General features: G+C 38.2%; 1 protein-coding gene across 9 annotated transcripts in view; it reads right to left on the bottom strand.

The window, feature by feature from the left end:
* Window positions 1-26914, bottom strand: part of GREB1L (GREB1 like retinoic acid receptor coactivator) — a 244688-nt gene that overhangs the window by 25702 nt on the left and 192072 nt on the right. For all 9 annotated transcript variants that reach the window (XM_057504077.1, XM_057504079.1, XM_057504078.1 and 6 more), the window contains 4 exons: window positions 20139-20319; window positions 18017-18209; window positions 4408-4541; window positions 1081-1420 (listed from right to left, as the gene is read on the bottom strand). In XM_057504077.1, coding sequence (XP_057360060.1) covers window positions 1081-1420; window positions 4408-4541; window positions 18017-18209; window positions 20139-20319 — 848 coding nt within the window. The remainder of the gene's footprint in view (window positions 1-1080; window positions 1421-4407; window positions 4542-18016; window positions 18210-20138; window positions 20320-26914) is intronic.

Raw genomic sequence — 26914 nt, 5'->3', positions numbered from 1 at the left:
AATAGAATGCAACAAAAAGGTTTGCATCTGCAAAATGCTTTATGAACACTCAATTATAGTCCCCAAATTAGAGCACTTAGAGGCCATACAGTCCAACTCTCTTGTTTTGCAGATGGGAAACTGCAGCCCAGGGTGAAAATGCAAATCCTGCAAGACTATGTGCTTTCTTTTCATAAAATTTGTGCCAAACTAGATTTTTGTTAACCTAATTAAGCTCAGTATTTAGTATCCAGGGTGCAGATACCATGGAGGCCTAACTCACACATCCAGTACCCAGCTCAGAACCATACCTTTGTGTATGCAAGTATTTTATTAAATGCTTTCTAATGGCCCCAGAAAAACCTGATTAGGGCATAAAGTGGACAGATAGGTTAGTTGATTTAGGAATTCTAACCCACCCCTCAACATGCCTAACAGGAGGGATTTAGGAAAAGCAGTCCGTCCCCTGGCCGTGCAGAGGGAGTGGGCTTGCTCATGCACAGAATCCCTTTGCGGGATGCTTGGATAAGTCTCAGTCCAGCCCAAGCCTTGGGACTGCGGGTTAAAGCAAGTTCAAAGAAACAACAAACTGTTGAAGACTTCACATGCAGGAGGGCTGCGAACAGTTCTAAATGAGTACTGAAGATAAAACAGAATACTTTACCAACTCTAGACATGAGCTGAGAGAGGCTGGGTGGACAAAAAAGAATTAGTGAATTGATGATACTGAAAGGTGTAACTGCAGAAGTCTGAGAGCAACTTACCTTTTCTTTTCTGAGAAAACAGATGGCCTAGATGTATCTTGAACGAATCAATAAGCATGGGGTCAAATTGGGTCATCTCATTTTTGTACCTGCCATTGGAGAGCATGGAAGCCCAACTGCACGCACACGCTAAAAAGGGACCTTGACAGAATCTTAATAAACTGGCTCCAATTAGGAAAGTGAACACGGCCCTTAGCTTAGCCTTAATCCTGTCATGAAAAGCAGATCAAAATATGTACAAAACTATGAAACTCTGGCCTCTGAGACCCCTGTGTGGGATTCCTAGAAAACAGAAACAAGTGGTATTTTAAAGGAAAAATGTCCATCCATTGCTAACCTTTAATCGTGCCACAAAGTGAGTTGCAACACTGAGTTCAGAAGCAGGGTTCCCAAGGATGATCTCAAAGCGGTACTGTAGCCCCAGCTTGTTGCGCACCTCCTGCAGACGCTCCTTGGCTAACATCGCCAGCTGCACGGAGGGCACCCTGATAATGAGCATGTGTCCCTTCCCACTTTTGTTTTTTCCTGGGGAGCTGATGAGGTCGTCCATAATGCTGAGTGTTTCCGGTGTGCTGTGGTCTCGGAGTGACGCCACGGTGGTGAGAGCCATGAGAGCCTCTGAGTACTGCTGGACGAGAAGGTAGCAGCGGACGACCATGCTGTGCAGTCTGGGGTACCTTCAACAGAACACAGGGAGCTAGCTAGCACTCGGGCACCACCCGCGGGGACAGCAAGGTCTGGTCCACAGGAAGGCAGGCTGAGCCCGGCAGGAAGGGGTTAGGGATCAGTGGCCAGCCAGAGCTCCAGCATGACCTTGGAGCCCACCTCACCAGAAGGCAAAGTTGAACCTGCAAGGCCTGAGGGTCAGAGCATGTTGGAATAGGTACAGCAAGTGGCAGAGTTTCTCTGAGTGTAGTCTATGGACAAGCAGTGCCACCTAGGACCTTATGGAAAATGCTAAATCCCAGATGTGCTTAACCAGGATTTGCAACTTGACAAGATCCCGCAGGTGATTTGTATGCACATTGTTTTTAGAAGCACTGGTCTAGCCAGGTTAATAGTTGACAGTCATAATGGATTGTCCCTGGATCTCAACATCTTGCTAGGTTAGAACGGTGATATAGTCAGGTTATTTCTCTGATACTTAAGATTACAGTAAAGAAAACCAAGACATTCATATATCATGTCTGCAGAGTATCGGAAATACAAAGAGTAGTTATTATTACTAATTTGAGGTTGGCCCCATAGTAAAGCAGGAACTATGTCTTTGCAAAAAATGTGTCTTGCTGCTGGAGAAAATTTGGAGATGACTGGAGAAATAGCACCCCCTAGTGGTGTGGCATGCTACCACCTGAGCCCTGCTCAGTAAAGGCAGCTGGCAAATAGCTGTCTACCTCATCCCAATGCCCCTTGGTCTCCCACCTCCATTCCCAGCCCCTCCAAATCCACCTGGACTTCCACATAGGAGGACCACTTGGTTCATATTGGAAGTTTTTACAATTGCAGAGCAGGCATAAAAGCTCTCATTTATGTGCTATTCCTCAGAAAGCCAAGCCCCCTAACAAAATGAGTACAAATGGGCAGAGGACTCACTTGCAGGCATGAAGAAGTGCTGATCATAAGTAGGTGCTGGCAAAATGAGGGTGAGTCTGTAAACTTTCTTTCTAGTTGCCAGCTGGTAGCCCATGCAGCTGCCTGGCCCGTGGGTAGGCCAAGGCAAGTTTCACCTTTGCCCCACTTTATAATACTATTTGTAGTGAAACAAGTGGTCCACTGGCCTTGTACAGAAAAGCCTGGGGTCAAATATCAATTAGGGTCATCAAATGAATAGTGTGGTTTTGAACTACTTTAGAGCTAGAAAGGACTTCAGCGCCTTGGGTGGTGACCATTGCACCTTCTCACAGAAGGAGAATGAGTTAAAGGGCTGAGAGAAATCTAGTCACTTGACCAAGATCATCCAATCAGTCAGAGACAGAGCTGGGTCTGCATTTCACTCAGGTCTCTGGTCGTGTTTCTTACAGTGCATGGATTTAGTAGATTAGGGAAAGTGAAGAAATCCTTCAGTTCAGTCAGTCCTGGGCTAGTCCCTTCAAGTATTCAATTAATCATAGCTGTTATGAGCATGGGGGGGCTGGGTCAGAGGAAGTCAGCACCATATTTAAAGCTTAATAAAGCCAAAGTTAGAACAAACGGTAACTTTGATACATAAGCATTTAGACTTCACACTCTGAAAGGAATATGAATTTAGAAGTGAATAATTTTCTCAATCTGTTATGTTTGCATTAAACTGCAATTGAAGTTTTGTAAGTATTACCAAAGTTGTAACAGAAGTTGAAGGGATCATCTGTTAAAATGTGACTTATAAAACTCTGAATGATGTTACTGGAAGGAAAGACATGTTCCAAGCTGGCGGATGGAACAGGTGGGTGTGAAAAACAGGGGAGACTCATGGGATGATTTTGGAAATCTAAGATCACATGTTCTGTGGAGGGATTAATGTCACAGTGTCAGTTAAGTCTTCTCTAATCCAACAGTTTAAAAAATATAAAATCCTACTCCAAGCCTGCTCCTTTTTCTGACACAGCAGTATAACATGCTGGTAGGATGCAGCCACTTGTCCTCATTTTTACTTCTCTCTTTTTTCTTTGTAAAGTTATGGGGCAGGATGTTAAATAGGCAACTTGTGACCAATTGGAGCCAGTTTTAAGAACTAGAGCCACTAAAAATTAGAATGTGTCCCATCAGATAGAGCCCAGCTGCCCCCATCGCTGGATGATCAGACAGAATATTGTAGTGAAGCGCAGGGAGGGACTTCTATTAGGGTGTATAAATCAAAGACCTCTTTGAGTCTATGATGAGTTAAGACCAGAGAGGGAAAAATATAGGAAAACCCTTTACTCTTCCACAGTTTGACCTGGAACTGGGGAATTAAAAGAAGGCAGAGGAGGGGAACAGCCATGATCTTTAACTCCCAAGTCAGAGACCAGAGAAAGGGCCCCAGAAACTGAACTCACTTAAATGATCTGGTTGTTCCTTCCTTTTCTCCAGTCTCTTATAATAAAGTTCAGTTTTTACTGAGTCATCTAAGAGTACTTGCTTGTGGGAGACAGTGGAGAAAAGTGAAAAATGTAAAAATATAGAGTGTACTCTGGGGGAGGCCAGACCTCAGAGGAATGGTGCTTAGTCAGTAAACCCCTCTCCAGTTTCCTGGGGGTGGCAATGAAGCATGCTGAGGAGGTGATTCAGAGCAGGGAAGGGGTTCTACTTCTCAGTTTGGATCGTTTCCTCCTTTGGTTTTGGATGATCATAGATAACCATGTGAGTAAAAGGTCATCTTAGGAAAGGCTATTTTTATTCTGCCTTCACATTTCATCTGCACAGCCAGGGCTCCACCAAACACCCTGTGACACTTACACAAGAGACTTTTGGCTATTTTAGATACACAAGTACAGCTAAAGAACAAGGTGAAGATAGCACAGAGAAGACAAGTCATGACTCTACAGCATCTTACTATGCTGATGGACTGTGACTATAATGGGGTATTGTGGTGGGGACTTGATAAGGGGGGGATCTAGTAACTACAATGTTGCTCATGTGATTATATATTAATGATAACATAATAAAAAAAATAATAAAAAAGAACAAGGTGAAGGTCCATATTTACCTCTCCAAGAGCGTGGTCACCATTTTTTCAAAAGTCTCATCACATCTCAGAAGTGGGCTGGTGACTCCCCATTGTAGAGACTTACTGTACTCATTCAAGCCAAAGTATAGCTTCTCCTCACAGCTCATGTCGTCCTGATTCAAAACATAGAACAAAACCAAGTGATGACAGGATACAATGTGTCTTGGGTTGTCTAACTAGGGTAGGGGGATTCCCTCTAATAGGTTATTTTCTGAAGGTTCTAAAAATTTGTGAATAAACAAGTGGGACTATATAAAACCAAATAGCTGCACAGTAAAGGAAACCATCAAGAAAATGAAGAGGCAATCCACTGAATGGGAGAAAATATTTGCAAATCATGTATCAGATAAGGGGTTAATATCCAAAATATATAAAGAACTAACACAACTCAATAGCAAAAAGACAATACAATTAAAAATCGGGCAGAAGATCTGAATAGACATTTTTCCAAAGAAGGCACACAGATGGCCAATAGGTACATGAAAAGATGGTCAACATCACTAAGCATCAGGGAAATGGAAATCAAAACCCCAATGAGATATCATTTCATACCAGTCAGAGTGGCTAATATCAACAAGACAAGAAATAACAAGTGTGGCGAGGATGTGGAGGAAAGGGAGCCATCCTGCTCTTCTGGTGGGAATGTAAACTGATGTGACCACTATGGAAAAAGTATGGAGGGTCCTCAAAAAATTAAAAATAGAACTACCATATGGTCCAGCAACCCCACATCTATGTTTTTATCCAAAGGAAATGCAAACAGGATATCAAAGAGATATGTGCACTCCCACGTATACTGAAGCATTATTCACAGTAGCCAGGATATGGAAACAACGTAAGTGTCTGTTAATGGATGAATGGATAAAGAAGATGTGGGGTTTGTAGATGTGGAATATCATTCAGCCACGACAAGTAAGGAAATGCTGTCATTTGTAACAACATGGATGGACATTGAGGGCATTTTGCTAAGGGAAATAAGCCAGACAGAGATACGTGAAATCTAAAAAAGAAAAGTTGAGCTCATAAAAGCAGAGAGAATAGTGGTTGGCAGGGACTGGGTGGTGGGGGAGATAGGGAAAAGTTGGTATAAGGGTACAAACTTTCTGTTATAGGATGAATAAGGTCTCAGGATCCAATGTAAAACATGGATGTAAAAACTATAGTTGACAACATTATATTGTGTAACTGAGATTTGCTAAGAGAGTAGAACTTAAATGGTCTCATAAAAATATGTGTATAATTTATGTTATATAAATATATATATATATATAACTGTGATGTGATGGAGTGTTAATTAACTAGATGGGAGGAATCCTTTCACAATGTATATGTATATCAAATCATCAAGATGTATACTTTAAATATCTTACAATTTTATTAGTCAATTACATCTCCAAAAAGCTGGAAAAATTGTTTCATTTTGTAATCTGTTATCAACTCTATTATCACCTCTGACACACCAACCAACATTTCTTTTCATTTCATCTAAACTTGATATGCAGCTAATGTAGACATGCTTTCTTAAGGCAGATGGTAAATATATAGATGATTTCTTTTTCTTCTGTTCAGACACTTTCTGAGGAATAGCATTTTTAGGCTGGTACAGTCACAGGTCAGAATTCTTCCTCCAGAAACAGCTCTCTATACCGACACACATGCCATCTACAGAACTCTCTGGAGATGAATAAACTCAAAAATCCTTGTACAAAGATCTTATCTTTCTGATATTATTTAATGGTGGTAATTCATAGGAGCTTATACATTCACAAACAAAATTTATTAAAAACTGGAATGTATGCTTTTCTGCCTTCATGAATAGATTCCACAGGATTTATTCTATCCCTCTTCTTGATGACTCAGTTCACCACTGTGAAAATGAGTAACTATTTTGGGATATGACATAAAGATCCCCTCAGAGGATCCTGACGTGTGACAAGCTGCTTGTCCTTAAACTTCAGCAGCCCCAGAATATTAAGTAAGCTTTTTAAGTTCACGTATCTGTTTTTTAAAAAAATTGTTTTCTTGCCTCTCTTGTACATTAATTTTTCACAGTCATTTTGTCTTGCTGTCATGTTGCCTGTGTGTTTTAGTCTCACTTTTATTTATTGTGTACTGACACTCTTCTTTAAACATTCTCCAATTCATTTCATAAAGGTAATATAGCAGCTTAAATGTATAATAAGATAAAAATTAATCAGGCAATGAGAGGAAAAAAAGCAAGGAAAAGAGGAAATAAGATTGGGCCAGGGATAAAGTCAGTGCTCTCAAACTGCATACCAGAAGTTTTTGCACATTTTGTTAGAAGTAAGCTACAAATTTCTTACTAAAAATTAACCCAATGAGATAAGCAATTATGTGATTTACAAGGTCCATAAGATAAAAATAAAATACTATTTAATTGGCAGCTTTTAATTTTTTGAAGCCCCCCCTGTCAAAACCAGTAAATCCTGCTTGCTAGAAAAGGGTCTCATTTGAGAGTAAATATGCTTTTATAAGGAGGTCTGGTGCCTTAAAACATAAGATTGAGCAAATCTGTTTCCAAGAATTAGAAGTCTTTTTATTTATTTATTTGCTTGCTTCTGTCCAGTTTCTTGGCTGTGTTCTGGAGAGCTGTGCCGAATAAGTCATTTCAGGATGGAAAAAGTCATTCATCTGAGTTGCCATCTTTATCTGGACTGTTGGTACAGTCAGTGCAAAAACTTTCTCTTACATGTACGTGGTCTTCACATTCCTTCGCATCCTTGGTCCCGTTTCTTTGGGAAAATATGAAATCCTACTCCAAGCCTGCTCCTTTTCCTGACACAGCATTTTAACTTGCTGGATAAAATGCAACCACCTGTCCTCATTTTTATTTCTTTTTCTTAGCAAAATTATAGGGCAGGTTATTAAGTTGATAGCTTGTGACTGATTGGAGTCAGTATGAAGTCACATTTTTTAAATGTTTTAAGAAAAATTGATCTTAACAAGTAGTGACTCTGTGGTATCTTACTACATTGATGGACAGGGACTTCAATGGGTATAAGGGGGACTCAACAATATGGGTGAATGCAGAGAAGACAGGTGGTATTACACAGCATCTTGCTATGCTGATGGACAGTGACTGTAGTGGGGTGGGGGAGGACTTCATGGGGGGGGGAGCCTGGTAAACATAGTGTTCTTCATGTAATTGTAGATTAATGATAGAAAAAATTAAAAAATTTTTAAAAAACAATATGGGTGAATGTAGTAACCACATTGTTTTTCATGTGAAACCTTCATAAGACTGTATATCAACGATACCTTTAAATAAATAAATAAATAATCGATCAAATTAGTGCTACAAAAATAGGAATTAAAGTGAATATTTTCCCCAGACTGTTATGTTTCATTAAACTAATTATTATAAATGTTGTCATAGAGGTTAATGGGACCAGCCTTTAAAATAAGAGTTACTAAAACCTGAATGTTACTACTCTAAAGAAACATATGTCCCAAGAATCACAAATCACAATGATTTATTGATCACTATGTTAAGGAAAATGTCCCTTCTCTTAAAAAAGAATCCTGCCCAGAGTCCTGCCCTCTCTGTGACCCCCCCCACCTGCTGCTCTCGCTATCCTTTGTCGGCTGTCTCTGCTTTTCCTCCAGTCACATGCTCTGCTCTACGGATGCTGTCCCCTGGAAAGTCACCAGGATTCTGAAAGCCAAATGCAGTGGCCTCTACATGTCAGTCCTTGGCCTCACTGCCCTGTTGGGAGGTCTCTTCATTATTGTCTTCCATGACTTCACCCACACCAGCTGCTGCAGTGATCACTGATTTTTGAAAAAATATTCTAGAACCACATCTTAGAGCCCTGACCCAAACTCCCACTGCATTTGTGAGGGTGTGCTCTCCTCCCCTCAGGTTTACCCCTTTCAAAACCAGCCCTGTCTGCCCTCCACACCTCACTTTTCCTTTTGATTTCTTTTTTTACAACTGAAAGCATCATCTCAAAGATATTTCTGACAATTCCCTCTTCCTCCAAAAACATATTTTAGAAAAGGTACCATTTCTCCCACAGAAACCCTATTTTAATCCAGGAATTTTCTAATTTGAACCTGAATTACCAGAAAAGGCAGATGACTGGTTTCCCCATTTCTAAGCACGTTGACTTAGCCTCTATAGTTAGTCAACTGCCTTAGAATGCAGCCTCTCCTAAAGCTGAACATAACGTGTGTTCACTCTCAGAGTTATAGCCCCAACAGAAATGCATACATATGTCTACTGAAAGGCAAGTGCTAGGATGTTTATAGCAGCACTGTTTGAAATAAATGAATAGGATGGATAAATGAGCTGTGGTGGAGTCACCCAGGGTAATCGGTATGCAGCAAAAAGAGTGAAAGTACGACTCATGCAAAATACAGAAGACTCTCGCAAACAATGTTGGGCAAAACAAGCTAGATACAAAAGAGTGCATACTGCATGATTCCATGTATATAAAGTTCACAGCTGGGCAAATCAAATCTATGGTATAGGAGGTCAGAAGAACGTTACCCTTCAGTGGGTGGTCCTGGCTCCTGGTGGTAATGTCCTATTTCCTCATCTGAGTGCTGGTCCATGGGTGTGGTCAGTTTTTGAAAATTCACCAAGCTGTACATTTACATTACTAATATAATAAATAAAAGAAATATGTATATTCTGATATTTCTAATAATACTGTGCCTGTGCAACAAGTATAATTGGCCTGGCACTCCAAGCCTCTACATGTATATTTCCAGGCTACTTTTCATCCCATCTGAAAAATGCCCGCTGAGTTCCCCTCCGTGGTCCTGCCCGAGCTGTCTGCTCCAGGAGCACTGTTCCCCAGGCTGTCTGCTCCATCCTTGCTCCCTTCCAAGGCTCATCCTCAGGCTTCTGTCCTCCCTTGCATTGCCTTGAGGTCCCCACAAATGTATGGGACCTCTCCCTCCTTTCAAGCCCCAGAGCACTTGGAGTTTTTGAAACTGCCTTATTCTATTCTGTTTTTGTTTTGTTTTGACAAATAAAAATTGTGCATATTTAAGGTGTATAACTTGATATTTTTTCTTTTTCTAAAATTGAGATATAATTGACAATGTAACATTATGTTAGTTTCAGGTATATAACATAGTGATTTGACATATGTACTTTATATACTGTGAAATGATCACAATAAGTCTAGCTGACATCCGCAATCACACATAGCTATAGTTTTTTCATATGATGAGAACTTGTAAGATCTACTCTCTTAGCATCTTTCACATATACCATGCAGTGTTCATACAGTATTATTAATTACAGTTACCATGCTGGACATTACATTCCCATGACTTGCTTATTTGATAACTGGAAGTCTGTACCTTTTGACCCCCCCTCACCCATTTTGTCCATGTCCTACCTCCTGCCTCAGACAAGCACCCATCTGTTTTCCGTATCTCGGTCTTATTGTCCTTTGGATAACAGTGACCCTGATAGGTATTTTGCTTTCTCATCTAAACCACTTTTCAGTGTGTTCTTCGAAAGATCTAATAAAAACTCACAAGTGCTCAATAATATTTTTTGAGTTGAACTAGTCTGCTTTTCCCAATTATTCCTCCTTTAGGACATTGGCTTCAGATAATGAAAAGAGGCTAATGATGAGGTGCTCCTCTGCTCAATGTGTAAGGTTATTGTAAATTAGATACAATGATTTTACCTTTTCTCTATATTGATCTCAGTTTCATAGGGATGATTTTTTTAAAACTTCAGAGTGTTACAACTCCATACCCCTCAATTATTTTGAACAAATCCTGGTATTATGTGTTTACTTCATGGATACTAGATATCTCTAAGAATGGTTTTCAAAAATATAACTATGAGAGACTGATTCAAGATGGTGGCATGAGAGTAGAGACAGAGAACTCCTCCCAAAACCACATATAATATGAAAATATAGTTAATATAACTAATCCTAAAAGAGCAACAGGAGAGAAGGCTGCACCAGACTGCATACACCTGGAGAACAGAGCAGACCTCATGAAACAGGGTAACTTAAAAAAGCCTTGATCTGGCAGGACCCAAGCCCTTCCCCAACCCCAGCTCACTGGCAGGAGGAAGAGAAACAGAGTGGGGAGGGGGTGGAAGCCTAGCATTGCTGAAGAACCAGCCCTGGAGATCTGCTTTGGGAGCACAAATATACATTGCATGGTGCTCTGGAGATTAGTGGGGTTGAAAAACTAAGACAGGTGTAATACTTGGAGAGACTGAGATTCCAGCCGTTTGTGAAGGACAGGGATCCACATCCAGCTGCTCTGGGACAAAGGAAAGGTGGGCACTTTGAGAGGCTTCCTAGCAGTGAGAGGGCTGCTGAAGGGGCAGGGATTGCATGGAGCTTGCTGAGCAGGAGACATCTCCCTGACTGGCTACTCAGTTCTGAGGCCCCCCTCTGTGATACACAGCCTACTGCGTCTTTCTCCTGGCCTGCCAGCACCAGCTCACAAACTGGCAATCCCTGCCCTGGCATCAGGCCAATCAGAGGGAGGCCCCACCTACCAGCAGCTACAGACGCAAAGCAGAGGCTTACACCTGTGTGCTTGGCCCACTGGTTCTGACAGTGGAGACAGGGACTGCAGCCGAGAAGCAGGAAACAGCTCTTTCCTCCCCCCAGGCACCAGTGCCACTCCCCTGCGACCCCTGACATCACTCCAGGGGCTGAGCAGCTCCAGAGGCTAGAGCTTCTGGGCACTAGAGAGCACCACATAAAAATATGAAATGTCAAAGGAAACTGGTTCAAACAAAAATCTCAGAAACACCAGAAAAAGGGCCACATGAAACTGAACTCACCAATCTTCCTGAACGAGAATTCAAAATAAAAATCATAAACATGCTCATGGAGGTACAGAAAAATATTCAAGAACTCATGGACGAATTTAGGATGGAGAGTCAATCATTAAGAAATTCCATATCTGAAATGAAACATACAATGGAGAGATTTAAAAACAGATTAAATGTAGTAGAAGAGATGGTAAATGGAATAGAAATTAGAGAAGAAGGCTACAAAGAAGCTGAGGCAAAGAGAGAAAAAAGGATCTCAACAAATGAAAGAATATGGAGAGAACTGTGTGACCAATTCAAACAGAACAATATTTGCATTATAGGGGTACTGGGAGAAGAAGAGAGAGGACAAGGGATAGAAGTGTCTTTGAGGAGGTAATTGCTGAAAACTTCCCCAATCTGGGGAGGAGATAGTCTCTCAGGCCATGGAGGGGCACAGATCTCCCAACCCAAGGGACCCAAGGAAACAACACCAAGACATATAATAATTAAAATGGCAAAGATCAAGGATAAGAACAGACTTTTAAAAGCAGCTAGAGAGAGAAAAAAGATCACGTACAAAGGAAAACCCATCAGGCTATCATCAGACTTCTCAACAGAAACCTTACAGGCCAGAAGGGAGTGGCATAATGTATTTAATGCAATGAAGCTGAAGGGCCTTGCACCAAGAAAACTGTACCCAGCAAGATTATCATCTAAATTTGAAGGAGGGATTAAACAATGTTCAGATAAACAAAAGCTGAGAGTATTTACCTCCCACAAACCACCTCTACACTGCATTTTGGAGGGACAGCTATAGATGGAAGTATTATTAAGGCTAAATAGCTGTCACCAGGGGAAATACAACCACAGCAAAGAAAGTAGAACCATTAATTACTAAGCAGATGCAAAATCAAACCAATTACCCCCAAAGTTGATCAAGGGGTAGACAAAGAGTATGGAATATGATACCTAACATATAAAGAATGGAGGGGGAAGAAAAAGGAGGAAAAAAAAAGAACCTTTAGGTGGTGTTTATAATAGCATACTAAGTGAGTTAAATTAGACTGTTAGATAGTAAGGGAATTACCCTTGAAGCTTTGGTAACCATGAATCCAAAGCCTGCAATGGAAATAAGTACATACCTATCGATAATCACCCTAAATGTAAATGGTCTGAATGCACCAATCAAAAGGAGTCACTGAATGGATAAAAAACAAAACCCATCTATATGCTGCTTACAAGAGACTCACTTCAAACCCAAAGACATACACAGACTGAAAGTCAAGGGATGGAAAAAGATATTTCATGCAACTAATAGGGAGAAAAAAACCAGGAATTGTAGTACTTGTATCAGACAAAATACACTTCAAAACAAAGAATATAACAACAAGAGACAAAGAAGGACATTACAGAATGATAAAGTGGTCAGTCCAACAAGAGGATATACCTATTAAAAATATCTATGCACCTAACACATGAGCACCTACATGTGTGGAACAAATACTAACAGAATTAAAGGGGGAGATACAATGCAATGCATTCATTTTCGAAGACTTCAACACACCACTCACTTCAAAGGACAGATCAACTAGACAGAAAATAAGTAAGGAGACGGAGGCATTGAATAACGTATTAGAACAGATGGACATCTACAGAACACTCCATCCAAAAGAAAGAGGATACACATTCTTCTCAAGTGCACATGGAACATTTTCCAGAATAGACCACATACTAGGCCACAAAAAGAGCCTCAGTAAATTCAAAAAGAATAAAATTGTACCAACCAGCTTCTCAGATCACAAAGGTATGAAACTAGAAATAAATTACACAAAGAAAATGAAAAAGGCCACAAACACATGGAGGCTTAATAACATGCTCCTAAATAATCAATGGATCAATGACCAAATATACCAGAGATCAAGCAATATATGGAGACAAATGACAATAATAATTCAACATTACAAAACCTGTGGGATGCAGAAAAGGCCATGCTAAGAGGGAAGTATACTGCAATACAGGCCTACCTCAGGAAAGAAGAACAATTCCATAAGAACATTCTAAACTCACAATTAATGAAAATAGTAAAAGAAGAACAAATGAGGCACAAAGTCAGTAGAAGGAGGGACATAATAAAGATTAGAGCAGTAAAAGTAAAATTGAGAAGAATAAAACAATAGAAAGAATCAATGAAAGCAGGAGCTGGTTCTTCGAGAAAATAAACAAAATAGATATACCCATACCAAGACTTATCAAGAAAAAAAAGGGAGCCTACACCAATAAACAGAATCAGAAACAAGAAAGGAAAAATCACTACAGACACCACAGAAATACAAAGAATTATGAGAGAATACTATGAAAAATTGTATGGTAACAAACTGGATAACCTAGAAGAAATGGACAACTTTCCAGAAAAATACAACCTTCCAAGGCTGACCTAGGAAGAAACAGAAAATCCGAATAGACCAATTACCAGCAAGGAAATTGAATTAGTAATCAAAAAACTACCCAAGAACAAAACTCCTGGACCAGATGGTTTCACTGCTGAATTTTATCAAACATTTAGTGAAGACCTAATACCCATCCTCTTTAAAATTTTCCAAAAAGTAGAAGAGGAGGGAATACTCCCAAATTCATTCTATGAGGCCAGCATCATTCTAATACCAAAAGCAGGCAAAGACCACAAAAAAAGAAAACGACAGACCAATATCCTTGATGAACAAAGATGCAAAAATGATCAACAAAATATTAGCAAACTGAATTCAAAAATACATCAAAAAGATCACCCGTGATCAAGTAAGATTTATTCAAGAGATGCAAGGATGGTACAACATTTGAAAATCCATCAACATCATCCACCACATCAACAAAAAGAAGGACAAAAACCACATGATCATGTCCATAGATGCTGAAAAAGCATTTGACAAAATTCAGCATCCATTCATGATAAAAACTCTCAACAAAATGCGTATACAGGGCAAGCACCTCAACATAATAAAGGCCATATATGACAAACCCACAGCCAACATCATACTTAACAACGAGAAGCTGAAAGCTTTTCCTTTAAGATCGGGAACAAGACAAGGATGCCCACTCTCCCCTCTTTTATTCAAAATAGTTCTGGAGGTCTTAGCCATGGCAATTGGACAACACAAAGAAATAAAAGGCATCCAGATTGGCAAAGAAGAAGTGAAACTGTCCCTGTTTGCAGACGACATTGTACATAAAAAACCCTAAAGAATCCACCCCAATACTTCTAGATCTAATATCTGAATTCAGCAAAGTTGCAGGATACAAAATTAATACACAGAAATCTGTTGCATTCCTATACACTAACGATGAACTAGCAGAAAGAGAAATCAGGAAAACAATTCCATTCACAATTGCATCAAAAAGAGAAAGATACCTAGGAATAAATATAACCAAGGAAGTGAAAGACCTATAGTCTGAAAACTACAAGACACTTTTAAGATAAATTAAAGAGGACACTAACAAATGGAAATTCATCCATCCTACCTAAAGCAATCTACAGATTCAATGCAATACCTATCAAAATACCAACAGCATTCTTCAATGAACTATAGCAAATAGTTCTAAAATTCATATGGAACCACAAAAACCCTGAAGAGCCAAAGCAATCCTGAGAAGGAAGAATAAACCTGGGGGGATTATGCTCCCCGACTTCAATCTCTACAACAAAACCACAGTAATCAAGACAATTTGGTACTGGCACAAGAACAGATCCATAGATCAATGGAACAGACTAGAGAGCCCTGATATTAACCCAACCATACATAGTCAATTAATTATACTATAAAGGAACCATGGATATACAATGGGGAAATGACTGCCTCTTCAACAGCTGTTGTTGGCAAACGTGGACAGCTACATGCAAGAGAATGAAACTGGATTATTGTCTAAACCCATTCACAAAAGTAAACTCAAAATGCATCAGAGACTTGAATGTAAGTCATGAATCCATAAAACTCTTAGAAAAAACACAGGCAAAAATCTCTTGGACATAAACATGAGCAACTTCTTTATGAACATATCTTCCTGGGCAAGGGAAACAAAAGTGAAAATGAACAAGTGGGACTATATCAAGCTGAAAAGCTTCTGTACAGCAAAGGACACCACCAATAGAACAAATAGGAATCCTATAGTATGGGAGAATATATTTATAAATGACATACCTGATAAACGGCTGACATCCAAAATATATAAAGACTTCACACACCTCAACAAACAAAAAGCAAATAATCCAAGTACAAATGGGCAGAGGATCTAAACAGACACTTCTACAAAGAAGAAATTTACATGGCCAACAGGCACATGAAAAGATGCTCCACATTGCTAATTATCAGAGAAATGCAAATTAAAACCACAATGAGATATCACCTCGCATCAGTTAGGATGGCCATCATGGAAAAGGCAAAGAACAACACATGTTGTCAAGGATGCAGAGAAAGGGGAACCCTCCTACACTGCTGGTGGGAATGTAAATTAGTTGGACCATTGTGGAAAGCAATATGGAGGTTCCTCAAAAAACTAAAAATAGAAATACCATTTGATGCAGAAATTCCACTCCTAGGAATTTACCCTAAGAATGCAGGAACCCAGTTTTAAAAGGACGTATGCACACGCCTATGTTTATTGCAGCATTATTTACAATAGCCAAGAAATGGAAGCAACCTAAGTGTCCATCAGTAGATGAATGGATAAAGAAGATGTGGTAATTATACACAATGGAATATTATTCAGCCATAAGAAGAAAACAAATCCTACCATTTGCAACAGCATGGATGGAGCTAGAGGGTATTATGCTCAGTGAATAAGCCAGGCAGAGAAAGACAAGTACCAAATGATCTCACTCATCTGTGGAGTATAAGAACAAAGAAAAAAGTGAAGGAACAAAACAGCAGCAGAATCACAGAACCCAAGAATGGACTAACAGTTACCAAAGGGAAAGGGACTGGGGATAGTGGGTGGGAAGGGAGGGATTAAGAGAATAAGGGGCATTTCGATTAGCACACATAATGTGTAGGGCAGGGGCCCAGGGAAGGCATTGTAGCACACAGAGAAGACAAGTAGTGATTCTACAGCATCTTACTACACTGATGGACAGTGACTGTAATGGGGTATGTCGTGGGGACTTGATGATGGGGGGAATCTAGTAACCACAGTGTTGTTCATGTGATTGTATATTAATGATACCAAAATTTTAAAAAATCCCCTCCAAAAGTGTATATATATATATATATATATATATATAAAACCATGATACCATTACCATACCTAAAAAATTAACCATAGTCATAGGAATGACTTTAAAGGAAAATTACTTTAAGCTTATTTTCTCTATCACTTCATGTTAGGAGAAGATAGAGGGCAGTAGCTGAGTCCTTCTTCCTGTCCCTGGTGTGACCCCTTCTAGAAAAGGCTGAACCAACAGATAAATTAGGATAGTTCTTTTTTTGTCCTCCCAAATATCTTGAAACTTAACATTTATTTATTTATTTATTATTTTTTTAAATGTCATTGAAACTTAACATTTAAAAGGAGAATTATTTGTTCTATTAAAAAACAAATTTTTAATTAGTGAGAATGTTTGACATCTTGATCTGAGTGATGATTACATGAATGTATACACCTGTCAGAATTCATCCAGTTGTACATGAAGATTTTTGCATTTTATTGTACATATTTTAATACAAAAAGAAAAACACATTGCGTGAGTTCTACTGGCAATCTTATTCTGTCAGGGCAACTACAGAGTAGCCTGCAGTTGTGCCCTACACTGTAGAGGCAAAGAAGTGTGGTAGCTCCTTTTCTCACCCATAACTTGACCACCCAATTCATGGATGGAGCTGGCGTGGAGAAGGTACCAGGAACACAAAAGTTCAAAGCAACCTCTGTGTGATAGTGAACACATCGAGATGGTTCTCGTAAGGGAGGGACTTTGATGCCAACATGATTCAGTGACCTGAGCTTGCTTGACTACAAAAAGCAAACCAATATTCAAAGATAAGAAGAGCTTAATGTCAGGGAAAACTTACCTACTTCATAAAATGAAATGCATTGGGTTGACAAAGAAGTGTTATTCTTAGGTAAGATATTTTTGGCATCTTTTACTCACAGATGTTCATTTAAAAATATCCAATCTGCTCAATATTTTTAAACAAAGAATCCATTGTTTAATGGTTAATCTTTTTTTTTTAATGAAACTCTTATTTCCTTGATAATATAATTATCATATAATTCATAGGTAATAGAAAATATTTTCCAGGTATTAGGAATCGGAGCCAAAAATACAAAGACTTGGATATGTACAATGTTGAGATGGCTGCTCTCCACACATTAAATGCTACTACTAATTTAAAGTAACTACTATCATTCCTGTTTCAACCAGAAGACTATAAGAACTGATTATGAGGAAAAATCCAGCTGCTGGGGGAACACAACAGTAATTAGCTGTCATATAGATCAGAACATGACAGAGAAGCCATTCAAGAGAACAATACAATTTCTAGCTATCAGATTGAAATTCATCATTTGGAGGCACAAAGATAATCCAGGCTATTGATGATGGTTGGGAGAAAAACTACGTAGGATGGTTAATTTTGTATCTGCATAATAACCTAGAAAGGACCCACCTAGTCCAACTCATTTTTAGTTTTATAATAATTGTAATTCTATGGAGCTTTTAGAAGATAAAGCTTTATGTTAGTTAGATTTTTGAACTTACAACCATATTTTATTACAAGATTCTGCTCTCTGAGAACTGAGAACATGACTGCCTCAGAGAGGGGAAAGACTCACCATGCTGTCCAGCTGCATCCAGTGGACCTCATTGCTGTAGCTGACCCGGGACTGCTGGGTCTGCAGCGTGTACGGGAAGGAGCTGACCTGGAGCACCAGGAGGTTGAAAGCTTCCAGAACTTCTCTGCAATTAATGACTCTATCAGCCAATCCATGACTGGGCTCACCATGTGACAAAGAGCCCGAAATGACACTGCAGAAAAGTTGAAAGGCACATTAATACCTCCTAATTTAACTGATTAGATGCAGAAGCAAACGTCAAAACAGATAATGTTTTAGTTCTTATTTTCCTTGCTCTTGTAACTGAGAGTGTGAGTAAAAGCAACCAACATTTGATTTGCAAGAGCAAAAATTAGACTCCTTCTTTCCCCTTCCAGACAGATTTCAGGGATACTTACTTTTACCTTTTTCAGTTTGCCCCTTATATACCTTAAGGTGCAAACTCAGTTACACAGGCCAAGGATATCTGAATCTGCAGTTGAGATGTAAAGATATAGTTCAAATCTTTAGTTTGAAAGTTCATCTGAATGAGGCAGCATCTCCATCAAAACACAATGCTTATAACCGTGCAGTGCAGAGAGGCCCCAAAGCTGCAAGGGATCCCTGCCTGTGTTAATACCACTCTCCTTCCTCCCCTGAGGCTACTAGACTCTGCGGAGGGTGGAGGGGGCCTCTAAATCATTTTCAGTTTTTTTCAAGTTGGATGTACCAGGTTGCCAGGCACCCTCAAAACCACATTAATTTTTTTTTGTCAAATAAATACTGTTGATGCCTTGGGAAATTAAATACAGGGTATTTAATATGTATCCTCAGAGCTATTATCCCAAACTTTCAAAGATGAGGTATAAAAGGTCAGTGGGCTATTTCTACTCAAGGAACACCAGTCCTTACTGAACAGGATGTGTGCAAAATTCCTTTTTTTCTTCTTTCTTTCCTACTTTCTGCTAAGTTTAACAAGTTATGCAAGCTCTTATTTATACCTATAAATGGCCCTAGTGCTCAGATTGCAGAGTACAGACGCATTCTGGTTTCTGAAACAACACTTCTGCAATATTGACATTTCTATCACACAGTAAAAACTTCCAGATTCCTCACCTCAGTGTCTCTTGAAGAAAGGAAAATCTATCTATGATTGATAATGCCTGAAATTTCCTTTCCTTTACACGGTGAGCACCAACCATGATATGTAATACTCCATGACTATTTGCATACTCCCCTTTTTTAAAATAATGATTTGCCCTTTTAATCCATAGGAGCAAAAGATACTTCTAACAGTATTTATTATAATTTGCTCTGGGAGCAAAACTGGCTCCACAATGCCACTGCTACTATTCAATCATGAATAAGCCCACCTGAGACATAGGATATTCTGTTTAAACTGGTAAATTGGGGAAGGTTTCAGATTTGCTCTCAGATCATTGAAGTGGCATCTTTTGGGGATTGAAGGGTATTATGTTTAGTACACATGGTGTGAGGGGTCATGGGGAAAACAGTGTAGCACAGAGAAGGCAAATAGTGAATCTGTGGCATCTTACTACACTGATGGACAGTGCCTGCAATGGGGTATGGGTGGGGACTTGGTAATATGGGTAAATGTAGTAACCACATTGTTTTTTCATGTGAAACCTTCATAAGAATGTGTATTAGTAATACCTTAATAAAAAAATTTTAAATAAATAAATAAAGTGGCATCTTTACTTCTGTTAATGTAAGCAAAGAGAAGGAGAAAGGCAAGGAGGAGAAATAGCAGGAAAGGAAGAAAGAGAAGAGAAGGGGAAAAGGAGAAGAATGGGGAAGGGGAAACGGGGTGGGAAGGAAAGCTCATCGACCTCAAGCTCCTTTTTGCCATCCTTTCTCTGAAGCAGCTGAGTCCACAATGCTCTGAAGACAGTATTTTTAACAAGAATTTCTAAGTTCATTCACAGTGTAGTTAAAATAAAATCAACATTAAATGGGAAAAAAAAGTTGAGAGAGCAAGGAAAGGGTAGGAATAAGGTACCCTAAGATGGTGCCAAAAATTAGGGCTCCTAGGCTTTCAAATCATCACCTTTTAAATAAATTTCTTAGGTAACAATTACTGCTGTAGAAGAAACACTGTGTCTGCTCACTCTGAGGCAATCACCTCGTCAGTTCCACGTGGGAGTTGTCATGGACCAGCACGAAGAGTGTGTATGGGTTCTGCTTCACCCTTCTCATGAAGACTTCAAACTTGGTCTGAATCTCATTATCTAGACGAACAACATATTTCTCTGCTCTCTGGTAAGCTGTCCCATTTTCTTCCAGACCCAAGTCTACAAGGACACCTGCCAAGAAGAAAAAAAAGCTTATTTTTTCACATCCGTAAATATTAATGAGATAAACTTGTAAACTGGAAGTAACTATATATATTTACAGAGTAGATATTTTTCCTTTTCCTATTCCCTGCCACATATTTTGAGGAGGAAATACAAAATTCCCTTTTCTTTAGAACTCCCTGCCCTCCCCATCCTCACACCAGTGACAACAGGGAACAATCTGATACATTAAGTAGAAGCAGTTGAATGTGTAAGGCCTCTGTCTAATTAAATTCTATTTACATGTGAAGCATTGTTGTTAACAGCTACCATAGGCCACTCAGAGCTACAGATCTTGGCCAAATTATCACATAAGCCTTCTTTATTGCAAATTCAGCAACAAAAACATACATAAGAAAAAGGAAAATTAAATTTGATGTCCAGAGGTAGCACAACTGATCGTGAGCTTTTATTCAGGTAGAATTTTTACTCATTTTCATACAGTGACAGTTTTGCACAGTATTTAGAGTATGGGAAATCCTTAATGAATGTTGGTTTATGTATCAGATTAATGAACTGAATCATCCAAGATCACTATATTCTCAAAATGCAAGAATCTGTGAAATTTAGTACTGCTTCATTATCTCTGCCTATAATAAAATTACTTCCACATATAAACACCTAAAGTAGGTCTAGGCACATGAAGCTGTTGTTGGAATAATCAATTAAAACACCAAATCCTCCTTTAAAATGAAGAAACAAAATAGTAATTACATGAGGTGAAAGATGTGTTAACTAACCTTATTGTGGTCCATATTTTACAATTTATTCATGCATCAAATCTTCAAGTTAACGTGTAAATTCTATACCTTAAACTTACATAGTGTTATGTATCATTATATCTCAGTAAAGCTGGGGAGAAAAACCAAGGGCACCTAAGTCTCCCACCCTCAGATACTAGCTGCATGCATGAAGGGCTAAGCTCCCTGAGTTTAGAGTCCTGTAACTCCAGCCCACAGCCTTCCAAGCAGGAGAAGGAACCAGAAGACTTATTTTGGGGTTAGATACACTACATATGTTACACATGTCCTTAAGGACCAGCCTGGACTCCAAGGGCTAAAGAATATCTATTTAGCATTCAATATCAACCACACTCAACAGCCCCACCTGTGTGGAAAAACAATTAAAATTAAAATAAAAAACAAATTAAATGAAGAGGCTTTTATGAAATATGTTGACTTAGTTTTGTTTATCTAGCTTTTCTTTTTATATAAAATCAGGTCAATTAACAACTATATGCAATTAGCATCTAGATTGTATAATACCAATAGCTCTAAATTGTATAAAAGAAAATAGGAAGAATGTTTTACCATATGAAAAACTCATTATACCAAAGATGAAAAGAAAGGTAATTTTGCTTCGAAACATTTTTCATCAGGACACTTGTTTTCAGTTTCCACCCAAATGTAGTGAAATGTTGATGTGGATATTTCCAAAAGAAATAAAAAATTTTAAGTGGCAGGTATTCTGATTTTTTGGAAAGTAGACTGCTTGTGAAATTCATTCAACATTCCATAGTGGTTTACTGAGCACTTACTATGTATCATGTGCTATGTCAGGTATTGTGCTAGGCCTAAGGCTACACAGGAAAGCAGGACAAAGATCTTAATCTTATGAAGCTTATGATGGAGATGGACAATTTTGACAAGTGTTATGATGGGAGACAAAGTACTAAGGAGTAGAGGAGTTGAGCAGAAGCTTGGAGAGGGGACCTACTTAATCTCTGGGGGTTTCTGTTTCCTTATCTAACAAATGGGGAGTGTAGTTCCAGTTGAAAATTTGTTTGTATCCTAAGTCAATCCTTAAGAAATAAGCAGTGCAAGTTAAGGGCATTCTAATATGAAAAGACCATAACAAATTGATAGAGAGGAAAAAATGTATCTTATGGAAAATTAAAAGTTAACTACATTTCAAAACAAATGAATAAAGACCTTTTCAATTCCATACATACCACATGAAAACACAAACTTCCACGGATCTGAGAGGCTTTTCCCTTAGATGTAACATAGTATATTAGCCTGTAATTATTCATCCAGCTGGCTTTGCAGTGATGAATCTGGGTGGGGAACAGGTACATCAGAGGCACTTTGCTGTTTTATTTCTAACTGGACATTTTTAGTAGATCATCCTTATCTTCAAAGTGTGTTTTAGACTTGCTTTTATTTTTAAGTTTTGTTTCTTCCCTGGTTATGAAAGTGATAGATACTCATCTTGGAAAAGCTGGAAAGTCTAGAGATATATTTAAAAAGAAAAATTTATCCATAATTCTTTAACTCAAAACAAGCCACTGTGAACGTTTTTGTGCAGTCTTTCCTGTCTTTTTCTAGGCATATTGTGCAACGTATCTCACATTTGGCATCAATGCTTCACTTCTTTTTATTACTGAATATTATTCCATTGTGTGGATTACCACATTTTATATACCCATTCATCATGGACATTATGGGCATTCAGACTGTTTCCACTTTTTGGCTATTACGAATAATGCTGCTATGTACTTTTGTGTACAGGTATATATGTGGACATCTGTTTTCACTTCTCTCATTTCATATCTAGCAGTGGAATTGGTATATATGGTAGTTCTGTTTAACCACTTGAGAAACTGTTAGTGGGTTTTCTAAAGTGGCTATGCCATTTACCACCAGCAGCGTGTGGGCTTCCAATTCTCTACATATTTGACAAGACTGCTGTTATGTGTCTTTTTTATTATGGTCATTCTAGATGGTGTGAAATAATATTTCACTGTGGTTTTGATTTTCATTTCTCCAGTTGACTAATGAAATTGAGCATCTTTTCATATGCTCATTGACCATCTTCATATCTTTGGGTAAATGCCTCCTTGGATTCTTTACCCATATCTTAATTAGACTAGCTTTTGGAGTTATATCTGAGAAATCATTGCTTAATCCAAAGTCATGAGGATTTACATCTATGTATTCTTCTAAGAATTTTTTACATTTTGAACTGATCTGTATTGAGTTACTTTTTGTTTGTAAGGTACAGATCCAAATTCATTCTTTTTCAGGTGGATATCCAGTTGCCCTAGTGCATCGTTTGTTGAAAAGATTATTCTTTCCCCATTGAATGATCTTGGCACCCTGGTCAAAATTCAGTTGAATACAAATAGAAGGGTTTATTTCTGGACTCTCAAGTCTATCCCATTGATTTATATGTCTACCCTTATGCTAGTACTACAATGTCTTGATTACTGTAGCTTTGTATTGTTTTAAAATGGGGAAGTGAGAGTCTCCCAACTTCGTTCTTTTGGAATATTGGTTTGGGTATTCTGGGTTCCTTGAATTTCCACATGAATTTTAGGATCACCTTATTAATTTCTGCAAAGAAGCCAGCTAGGGTTTTGACAGGGAATGCATTGAAATTTGTAGATCAGTTTGGGGAATATTATCATCTTAAAATGATTAATGTCTTCCAATTCATGAATATAGGATGTCCTTCCATTTATCTAGGTCTTCTTTAATTTCTTTCAACAATGTTTTCTAGTTTTCAAAAGTATGGTTTCACACTTCTTTTGTCAAATATACTCCTAAGGAATTAATTTTTTTGATACTATTATAAATGGAATTGTTTTCTTAATTTCATTTTTGGGTCTCATTTTGTGACTTTTCTGTAGATCTAAATTGTTTTAAAATAAAAAATTTAAAAGAACCACAGACATTTCAAATATTTGCAACTGGAATGCATACATTACTGTTGGAAGTGTAAATATAAATACCTTGGAAAAAAATTTGCATTATTTGTAAAGTTGAAAATGTACACACCTACGCCCCAACGATTATACTCTCAGAGAAACACTTGTATTTATGTACCGACACTGTTTGAAAAGTAAAAAACTGGAAACAACCTAAATGTCCATCAGTAGTAGAAATTATTTTTTTTAATGTGTGGTATATTTTAAGTGTAGAATTTATAAATTTTAAAATGTGTGGAATAGAATACTAAAAAGCAGTAAAATGAATGGATTACAATTACATACAACAGAATCAATCTCAGGGATGTAATGTGTGTAAAAAGTAAATTACAGATGAATGTATACAGTGTGGTTCCACTTAGAAAAAGGTTTAAAGGATATAAAAAGTAAACAATATATTGCTTAGGAATTATATTGTTAATACATGCATTAATATAACATATTAATATGTTATATATTGTTTAGGAGTTAGCAAAACGAAATAAAGGGAACAATAAACAAAATTCAGAATAAAGGTTACCTTTGAAAGAAGGAGATGAGCATCAAGAGCGGGACAAGAATTTTCAATGTTCCTTATTTTGGGGGATTTTGGGTATTCACTGTATTGTTATTTTTAATACCTCTTATAAGTTTTATAAATTTGATCTCAATATTTAAAATTTCTTAAAAGGGAGAAATGTATCATCCATGTTTTAGAAGCTATTTGAAAATATTAATAACTATAGTAAATTCTGATGTATATATCACCAGTGAACAGCAACTATTTTCTCTTCATCACTTTTCAATTATTTTTGTTGCACTTATTGCTGAAAAACTTGGAATTAAGTAACATATCATAATATTTATCCCTAAGTACTTCAATATGTATTTCCTAAGAGCAAAAATATTCTCCTGCATAGCTACAATGTCATTACACCCAAGAGGTTGAACTAATGTTGATACAATATTCTTTAACACTCAGTCCACATTTGAGCTTCACTGATTGTCCCAGACCTGTTTTTTTCTTCAATATTTTATTAAGGTATGATTGATATACACTCTTGTGAAGGTTTCACATGAAAAAACAATGTGGTTACTACATTTACCCATATTATCAAGTCCCCACCCATACCCCAATCCAGTCACTGACCATCAGTGCAGCAAGATGCCACAGATCCACTGTGTGCCTTCTCTGTGCTACACTGTTCTCCCCATGATTCCCCCCACACCATGTGTACTAAACGTAATACCCCTCAATCCCTTCCCCTTACCTCCCCATGCACCCTCTCATACCCTTCCCCCTTTGGTAACCACTAGTCCCTTCTTGGAGACTCTGAGTCTGCTGCTATTTTGTTCCTTCTGTTTTGCTTCATTGTTATACTCCACAAATGAGGGAAATCATTTAGCATTTGTCTTTCTCTGCCTGGCTTATTTCACTGAGCATAATGTCCTCCAGCTCCATCCATGTTGTTGCAAATGGTAGGATTTGTTTCTTTCTTATGGCTGAATAGTATTTCATTGTATATATATACATCTTCTTTATCCATTCATCTACTGATGGACACTTAGGTTGCCTCCATATCTTGGCTATTGTAAAAAGTGCTGTGATAAATATAGGGGTGCATATGTCTTTTTGAATCTGAGAAGTTGTATTCTTTGAGTAAATTCCAAGGAGAGGGATTCCCGGGTCAATTGGTATTTCTGTTTTTAGTTTTTTGAGGAATCTCCATATTGCTTTCTGCAATGGTTGAACTAGCTTACATTCCCACCAGCAGTGTAGGAGGGTTCCCCTTTCTCTGCATCCTTGCCAGCATTTGTTGTTCTTAGTCTTTTTGATGCCGGCCATCCTTACTGGTGTGAGGTGATATCTCATTGTGGTTTTAATTTGCATTTCCCTGATGATTAGTGATGAGGAACATTTTTTCATGTGTCTGTTGGCCATCTGAATTTCTTCTTTAGAGAACTTTCTCTTCATATCCTCTGCCCAATTTTTAATCGGGTTATTTGCTTTTTGGGTGTTGAGGCATGTAATTTCTTTATATATTTTGGATATTAACCCCTTTTTAGATATGTCATTACAAATACATTCTCCCATACTGTAGGATGCCTTTTTGTTCTGTTGATGGTGTCCTTTGCTGTACAGTAACTTTTTAGTTTGATGTAGTCCCATGAATTCATTTTTGCTTTTGGTTCACTTGCTCGAGGAGATGCATTCAGGAAGAAGTTTCTCATGCTTCTATTCAGGAGATGTTTGCCTATGTTGTCTTCTAAGAGTTTTATGGTTTCATGACTTACATTCAAGTCTTTGATCCATTTTGTGTATGGGGTTTAACAATAATCCAGTTTCATTCTCTTGCATGTAGCTGTCCAGTTTTGCCAACACCAGCTGTTGAAGAGGCTGTCATTTCCCTATTGTATATCGAGGCTCCTTTATCATATATTAATTGACCATATATGGTTGGGTTTATATCAGGGCTCTCTATAGTCTGTTCCATTGTCTATGGGTCTGTTCTTGTGCCAGTGCCAAATTGTCTTAATTACTGTGGTTTTGTAGTAGAGCTTGAAGTTGGGGAGTGTAATGCCCCCAGCTTTATTCTTCCTTCTCAGAATTGCTTTGGCTATTTGAGGTCTTTTGTGGTTGCATATGAATTTTAGAATCATTTTCTCTAGTTCATTGAAGAATGCTGTTGGTATTTTGATAGGAATTGCATTGAATTGATAGATTGCTTTAGGCAGGATGGCCATTTTGACAGTATGAATTCTTCCTATCCATGACCATGGGATGTGTTTCCATTTATTGGCATCTTCTTTAATTTCTCTTAAAAGTGTATTGTAGTTTTCAGGGTATAGATCTTTCACTTTCTTGGTTAGGTTTAT

Source organism: Manis pentadactyla, chromosome 6, assembly GCF_030020395.1.
Source record: "Manis pentadactyla isolate mManPen7 chromosome 6, mManPen7.hap1, whole genome shotgun sequence".
Taxonomy (NCBI): domain Eukaryota; kingdom Metazoa; phylum Chordata; class Mammalia; order Pholidota; family Manidae; genus Manis; species Manis pentadactyla.
The sequence above is the reverse complement of the archived record's forward strand: the minus strand, read 5'-3'. Positions and strand labels throughout refer to the sequence as shown.